This window comes from Hippocampus bargibanti, linkage group LG12 (assembly GCF_051943395.1).
Source record: "Hippocampus bargibanti isolate YZ-2025 linkage group LG12, ASM5194339v1, whole genome shotgun sequence".
In the NCBI taxonomy this organism is placed as follows: Eukaryota; Metazoa; Chordata; class Actinopteri; order Syngnathiformes; family Syngnathidae; genus Hippocampus; species Hippocampus bargibanti.
This window is the reverse complement of record NC_142745.1, coordinates 19,215,363-19,223,875: the sequence shown is the minus strand read 5'-3', so window position 1 is coordinate 19,223,875 and position 8,513 is coordinate 19,215,363. Positions and strand designations below refer to the sequence as shown.

Below are 8,513 nucleotides of genomic sequence, written 5' to 3'. Positions count from 1 at the left end.
TTGTGGAACTATTAAAGGGTTTCTTATTCTTATTATTGATCGTGTAGTCAGTCAGTGTGCGCTGCCTGCCGTGTTTGTACAGCGACAACAGTGAGAAGCCGAAGGCAGGTGGGAAACGACAACAGGTGCATTCACCCCCCCCCCCCCCTCCTATCCATCATGTTCACCGGCGGCCGCTTCTGCAAAATGTATTTTTTTGCACAATGGTCGCTTCACTCCGCGTGTCCAATATGGAGATGCTGAAGTGCCAGTTAATGATTAGACGGAGCGCGTTTAACCGCAACATGCCGACCGTTTTCGTCACGGCAGGTGTGGCCTCGCCTCACTTCGTTTGTGCGGAAAATGCTCCAGCCAAAAAGCAGCTTTTAATAAACATAAATTACTTTATTGAATGAAACTCAGAATCATTTTTTGGGGCATACACAAAACATGGAAAACAAGCAGGCTACAAAATGGAAAGAACACATCATCTGCACATTGCACATAGGAAGCGTTGCCATACATGTTCATAAAAGGACCGCATTCATCTCTGTGCCGTCCAATTTACAGATATCGCGAGCGTGGTGTAAACTTTGAAGAAAAAAAAGAAATAAAAAACTTTGGTCCCAGCCTTTCTGCATTGAATCTCTTTGGTTCTCGACGAATACTGCGAACGCCAATGAAAGCCACAAACAACAATGAGGTAAACAAGACAAGGATGAAAGACATTTCTCGGTAAAAATTCTTTTGGCGTATGGCTTGGACCTTTTCGATTAACACTGCGGTGGTAACATTGAGTTCATGGCTCGCAAAGCAACCCGGGACTTCTGATGGGCGGCACTCGAAAGGGAAGGTTGCGCTGTGGTCAAAACAAAAGCTTAAAGGACAACTGACACCATTTTTTTGTTTCCTAACTGACATCAGAAAAACGTTTTATAGCATCTAAAATACCCAAAACACGCAGTATGATATTTTTATTCAAATGCAAAACACCAATAAAAATGACTTAAAGTGTCCCAAAACTGCCATAAATGAGGTCGGAAATGCCGAGTTTCAGAAAGTCCCGCCCCCTTGTTTGTGACATCACGCCAGGGTACTCCCTCACAAACTTCCTTGCTCCAGAATCAAAACAATGGCTTCAGAGTTCAGATTCGGAGAAGATGCTTTCTTGTTACTCATCCAGTTATGAATATGATTCAAATAGTTCTGAAGAGGAAAGCATAAATGTTTGCAATCAATTAAAGAAGTCCTCCGTATCAATTCGAGCCGTCTGGACTCCAATTAGCGCCCAGAAAATGTACAAGATGGCGCACAAGCTCCGTTGGAAATGGATGGAAATGGGCTGATTTGTCCGCACGGAATTTGTGTCAACTTACAACTTCTTTATGTCTTACCGCAATTGGCTGCGACACACAACGATCACCATCACTAGTTTTCCTTCTAATTTTGCGATCAACACGGTGTTTTCAGACAAAAAAAAGTACCGAAAATGCATTGTGTGCCGCTTTCTCTGTCAGGGGCGTTCCGTCTGTGATGTCACTTAGGGCATCATCATCAACTCATCAACATCATCAACAAGACTTCCGGAATATTCAGCGTCGGTCTTAAAACGTAAAATATAGCTATATGCGGTGGAATCTTTGTAAAATGCGCTCAGTAGAAGTCATTTGAAGTGATTTTACAAATTATGGACGCAACTTGTCCGGAGGTGTCGGTTGTCCTTTAAGATGATCGACCGCCTTCCTTGGGGGAGACAACATCCTTTTCCAAAGCAAGTGTGGCCGACGTCACCTGCAATTCCGCCGGCCAAGGTCACTGCTTAAGCACCTGTTGGCACTTCGTCTATCGACGTCGCTAGGACGGCGACAGCTGTGTGTGTAAGTGTGCGTGTGTGCGTGTGTGTGTGTGTGTGTGGGTGTGTGTGCGCGCGCGCGTGTGTGTGTGTGTGTGTGTGTGTGTGTGTGTGTGTGTGTGTGTGTGTGTGTGTGTGTGTGTGTGTGTGTGTGTGTGTGTGTGTGTGTGTGTGTGTGTGTGTGTGTGTGTGAGGCAACCATCTCTCTGTAGCTGTGTTTGAGCTGCAAATCCCGAGGTGTCCGGCACCGGGACGGAGACAGGAAAGAACACCTCTTACCCCAATGAGTTGAGTCCGTTTTTGGTCTTCAGAATGCGCCGGACATGGGCCAAGTGGGCCGATGCCACGGAAGGATCAGATGGCTTCAAATTTGGTCCGACAGCCTCAAGACTTCAAGTTAGCATAGAAAAGAGGACCTTGTCCCATGCGGGTTCAACAACGAGGACCGATTCCTTCCATTTTTTTCTCAAAGTTGAAAAGTCATCGTGGTGATGGACCGAGAGGTTCTCTCAGCCCTCCCCCATCCTCGTGTCGGGGTTCTTGTCCCACCGCGCCTCACGCCGTGGCGGAGCAACACCCCGAGGAGCTGTGTTTCTGCAGCAATGACATGCGGCTGAAGGTGCGAGAGCAGACGCCACACTGGTACTTCTTCACCTCGGCGTGGGTCTGCAGATGAGCTCGCAAATTGGATCGGTCAGCGAACGCTCGGTTGCAATGGGGGCAGGAGAATGGCCGCTCGCCTGTGTCGGGAAAATAGCAACGTGTTAGCGTCAACGTCACTTTTTTCGGGGTCTGTTTCCTTGTCTTTGAACTCTCAAGGATCTTTATGTAACGCAGGGGTGTCAAAGCCATTTTTTTGCCGTGGGTCACATTGTAGTTATGGTTTCCTCTCGAGGGCCGTTAAGAATTTGGGGAAGCCATTAGAATGTTTCATCCCCTCCACATATTACATATAGAGCACATAACAAATTAATGAATACAGTGGGGCCTCGGTTTACGAACACCTTACCTTAGGAACTTTTCGATGTATGAACGTTAAATTTATGAAAATTAAACCTTGGAATACGCACTACTTTTTGCGATACACACCCACCACGGCTGGCGGAGTGATCTTCGGATCTTCGGCCGAAGCACACGACCGTACAGCGCTCCAGCCGGCCCACCTTTCCACACCCCCTCTCTCTGAATGCACACGTCGATCGCCTGCGAGGAGCTATTTGCAGATAATTTTGCTATTATGGGACCGAAAAAGACCCCACCACAGGCTCGTGTTCAGCCGAAGAAGACACAAAACAAAATCACCATCGAGGAGAAGAAGGAGATAATTGAAAAACAGGAACGAGGTGTGCGTTTGTGTGATTTAGTGGCCCATTACGGCTATGCTAAGTCAACCATTGCTACCATCCTCCGCAACAGAGAAGCCATCAAAGGTGCGTCTGTTGTCAAAGCAACGGTCTCGGGCAATCGAAGAAGTTGAAAAACTTCTGTTAATTTGGATTAACGAAAAGTAGCTATCCGGCGACAGCGTGAGTAAAGCAATTATATGCGAGAAAGCACAGCTAATTCACGCCGATATCGCCATGCGGCAACCTGGAAGTTCGCCGCTTATTGTGGATTGTAAAGCCAGCAACGGATGGGTCGAAAACAAATAAAGTAACTTTATTATAAAGTGCAGTGTATTTCTTTCATTACAATAGCACATTTATTATACATAGAATAGGTATTTTGTGTGTAGTTTTAAGGCTTATTTAGTTGAAAATTATATTTTATGGAGACCTGGGAATGGATTATTCTGATTTTAATGGTTTCCTATGGGAATTTTTTGGGGGGATACACACTTTTCGCCTTACACACTCTGTCTGGCAACCAATTAAGTTCGTAAGCCAAGTTCTCACTGTAACTGAAGTCAAGAATAATGACTGTTATTGTGGTTTACATCCAAAAATATGAAATTTTGGTGAGGATTTTAGCAAGCATCATGGAATTTCACAAGATAAAAAAATGATTTGGCGGGCCGGATTTGGCCCCCAAGCCTTGACTTTGACACCTGTGACGTAACGCCTCACTCAGACACACACACACATGCATTGTATCGCTAACGAATACAGGCTGGAGTGAATTAGCATGATTGAATCACGGGTAGATGGCATTAGCATGCTAACAAGTTGCCGCCAAGTGCTCAGCGATAACATTTATCAGCAAAAACCTTTTGTCTCCATTGTGTCGTCTTCGCGGGCCGCCAAAAAAATATTTGGCGGGCCGGATTTGGCCCCCAGGCCTTGACTTTGACCCCTCTGACGTAACGCCTCACACACACACACACACACACACACACACACACACACACACACACACACACACACACACATGCATTGTATCGCTAACAAAATACAGGCTGGAGTGAATTAGCATGATTGAATCACGGCAGATGGCATTAGCATGCTAACAAGTTGCCGCCAATTGCTGAGCGATAGCCTCTATCAGCAAAAGCCTTTTGTCTCCATTGTGTCGTCTTATCCTAAAAGCAACGATAAGACAAGTAGCCGGGGGGGGGGGGGGGTGTTGCTGTCGGCACCCCAAAAACAAGGAGCAATCAATGAGCACAGAGTCTATGCAAGGCTTCAACGTGTGATTGCATCTGTCGATCTCGCATTGACGACATCACATTGTTAGGCACGGATATGCCGCTCCTTCACAAATGGCGATTGACAGAGTCGCTGACTCGTGACTTTTAATGAAGACTTTAGCCCAGGGGTGTCCAAAGTTTTTGCAAAGGGGGCCAGATTTGGTCAGTTAAAAATGTCAGGGGGGACAACCTTCGCGGACGTTTTTGACATATAAAAGCAATTAATTGAAATAAATTACAGTGAACCATTCTGTGTCTCACATTTGCTTAATTTTAGTTATTCATTTGAAACACGCATATTAAAATTGAATTGACATTGACAGTCAACTTTCCTTCTTTTGTTGATTGAACTTAACACAACGAGCTATCTAGCTAGCTAGCTAGCTATTAGCCAGATATATTTCTATCTATTTGAGTAACTTCCGGGTTGAGTGAACGCTGGCGCATGTGGCTGCCGCTGCTCACCAACATGAAAAACTGATCCTGTGACTGTAAAGTGACCTTGAGAGTGGTAAATGAATACATGAAATGTACAAGTTGTTATTATTATTATTATTATTATTATTATTATTGTTGTCGCCATTTTAGAAATTAAAAAAATTGTGTAGAAAATCACCATTCCAGATTTTTTTTTAATGTAGAAAATCACCATTTAAGATTTTTTTAAAGAAGAAAATTGCCTTTTTACATTTTTCTTAAATGTAGAAAACCGCCATTTAAGAAAAATGGCTTACTATAAAGGCTAGTTTATTACACAGCAAAAACGCCATGGTAGTTTATTCGCGCCAATATTATGCTAAGTCTATTCTCTTTGTCTTTTCTGTAATACCGTACAATAGCTATCTGGCTGGCTGACTAGCTATCTAACTGGCGAGCTATTAGCTATCTATTGGCTTGCTAGCTAGCTGTCTATCTATTTGTCTTACTATTCTATTTGAGTGACTTCCGGGATGAGTGAACGTTGGCGCGTGTGGCTGCCGCTGCTTACCCACAGAAAAACTTATCCTGCGACTGTAAAGTGACCTTGAGAGTTTTGGAAGGCGCTTACAATGAAATGTACACATTATTATTATTATTATTATTATTATTATTATTATTATTATTATCATTGTCGCCATTTTAGAATTTAAAAAATAATGTAGAAAATCACCATTCTAGATTTTTTTAAATGTAGAAAACCAGCGTTTAAGAAAAACGCCTTATTATACTTACTATAAAGGCTAGTTTATTTCGCAGCAAACACACCATGGTAGTTTATTCGCCCCAATATTGTGCTAAGTCTATTCTCTTTGTCTTTTCTGTAATACCGTACAGTAGCTATCTATCTGGCTGACTGGCTAGCTATTAGCTATCTATTGGCTTGCTAGCTAGCTTTCTATTTTTTTGTCTTAATATTCTATTTCAGTTACTTCCGGGTTTAGTGCACGCTGGCGCGTGTGACTGCCTCTGCTCACCCACAGAAAAACTTATCCTGTGACTGTAATGTGACCTTCAGAGTTTTGAAAGGCGCTTAGAAATGAAATGTATTATTATTATTATTATTATTGTTATTATTATTATTAGTCATATACAAATTTGCTATTTCTTATTGAGCCTCTGGATGGCAGCACTTAGCACACGCAGGTGAGAGCGCTACTGCTGTAGAATATATTAATTCTACATGCGAGCCAGACGAGGAAAATGTTTCTTCAGCCGTCATCTGTACTTCTTGGAAGGTGTCGGACTTAATTGATTTTTATGACGAGGCTGCGGGCCGGATAAAAAATGACGACGGGTCGCATTTAGCCCCTGGGCCGCACTTTGGAAATGATGCTTTAGCCTATTTTTGTTTGGGGGAGGGGTCAAAAGAAGGCCATCCAGAGACGGGGATCTCACCTGTGTGCGTGCGGATGTGGCCGCGTAGCAACCATGGCCTGGAGAAAGCCTTTCCGCAGGTGGTGCAGACGCAGGGCAGGGTGTGTGAGCGGATGTGCATCTTTAGAGCCCCCAGGCTGGTATACTCCTTCGGGCAGTGCTTGCAGAGGAAGGCGGGCCTGCTGGCAACCGCGGGGGGCTCCCTATCTTCCTCCTCCGGCGGACCTGCGTGGGCCGCGTCGCCGGTACATTTCATCCTCTGACGGGGGGCGTACGTGTGCACCGGTTCTGGGCTGGGCGGGTCTGAAGTGCGGCCTTCGTCCTCCTCGCCGCTACTGCTGGCGCTGCTGCTCAGGCTGGACGGCGAGCTGAGATCCAGGGGGCCCGGGATGGCCGAGACCTCCATTTGGGAGGCCGGCAGGTAGAGGGCGGGCAACGCGCCGAGGTTCCACACAAGGCCCGCCGTCAAGCAGGTGGCGGCGGACGAGATCTCGGCCAGAGGATAGTTGTCCGCTGACGTCGCTGAGGAGGAGATGGAGGCAGGATTGAAACGAGTGCAACGCTGACGGGCTCTGAATCAACCGAGACTTGACTCCAGACGCGTCGTGTCCGCTCTAAGCGCTTCTATGGATTCTTTAAACCACATTTCCGAATTTTTATTGAATGGGGGGCGCATAAAGTTGCAGACTTTAGAAGGATTCGTGTACCGTTTCCTCCCACGTCTTCACAATGGCTCGTAACATGAATGGCGCTCTGTCTGACACCGAAAGTGCACATAACGGACCACAACTTGGGCCGCAACTTTATCGGGACGTTACAGGATGTGGAGTCAAACCACATTAAAACGTGCATGGGGGTTAGCGGGGAGACAAAAAAAACAGTCATATCCCCCCACCACGCACGCACAGTTCCGGCCAAAAAAAGAAATGGGACTTTCTAAACTAACATGGGCAATTACGTAAGGAGCCTATTCTGAATCCCAAATAGAAAGGTTCATCACTCACCGTTCTGACATTCCAGCTCGCTGTAGTTTGGCTTTTGTTTGGCGAAATACTTTTTAACCAAGAAAGACCGAGGCATTGTCCTTTTGCGTATTTAAAAAAAACTGTGCGTAAAAGTATCCAACGACGCGTAAAAGGCAGAGTCTACAAAAAACAGCGGCTAAAAATGTCTTCTGCCGCGTCATAAATACTGTATATATTCCTATAATGTTTAAAAACAATTGTATGCGCCAATAGTCCAAACGGTGGAGCGATTTTCGGCAGACCAGTGTTGCCTGCAGCTTTCATGTCGAATGACTAAATGCTGGCCTCTGTTCTGAAATACTGACACAGGCGCGAGGGGTGTGCTCTGCCTGGAGGGTCCTCCCCCCCCCCCCCCCCCGCCCTCTCCTACTCCTCCCCCCGCTGTGTGCAGGAAAGGGGGCTTCGTGACCTCTTTCCGCAACCCAAACGCGGACCTCGCGTTAGCAGATGACGGCGAATGAGTTAAGATGAATGCAAACGACCCGCTTGATGCTCAAAAGATGGCCGAGATGGAAAGCATGAGCGAAAAATACACAATGAAAGGCAAAGAAAGAAAAGCCTGACTTTGGGCCGGATTCACCCTCTAAAGTTCCAGTTGCAGGCCAAAGATTATTAGATTAGGTTATTATAAATCACAGGTCTCAAAGTCAAGACCTGGGGGCCAAATCAAGCTCGCCACATCATGTGATTCGGCCCGCGAAAGCAAATCAAGCATGTCAAGTGCCATGATGCTTGCTAAAGTCTGAACCAAAATTCCAAATTGTCCCATGCAAACCACAATAACAGTCATTATTCTTTAGTTCAAATTTGAAAACTAGTTATTCATTAACTCGTTCACTGACAGATGATGTGCAAATAATGTCTTCACTTCAGTGCCAGGGTTTTTGTCATTTTCACTCAAATTGCAGAATATTGAGTTTTAGGACTACATGAACATTCAATGAATAATAATAATAATAATAATAATAATAATAATAATAATAATAATAATAATAATAATAATAATAATAATAATAATAATAATAATAATAATAATAATAATGAGTGTGGTCGAGTGGTTAGCACACCTGCTTCACAGTGCAGTGGTCGCAGGTTCGCGTCCCGGTCCGGCCTCCCTGTGTGGAGTTTGCATGTTCTCCCCGGACCCGCGTGGGTTTTCTCCGGGTCCTTCGGTTTC

At 45.1% G+C, this 8,513-nt stretch overlaps 1 protein-coding gene across 1 annotated transcript; it reads right to left on the bottom strand.

Moving 5' to 3' along the window:
* Positions 1-363: 363 nt before the first annotated feature.
* snai1a (snail family zinc finger 1a) lies at positions 364-7,611 on the bottom strand. Its single transcript, XM_089010778.1, has 3 exons — positions 7,316-7,611; positions 6,333-6,833; positions 364-2,571 (listed from the first exon to the last, which is right to left on the bottom strand). Exons 1-3 carry the CDS (start codon positions 7,389-7,391, stop codon positions 2,387-2,389), a joined length of 762 nt encoding a protein of 253 aa, XP_088866904.1. The 5' UTR covers positions 7,392-7,611; the 3' UTR covers positions 364-2,386.
* Positions 7,612-8,513: the final 902 nt, after the last annotated feature.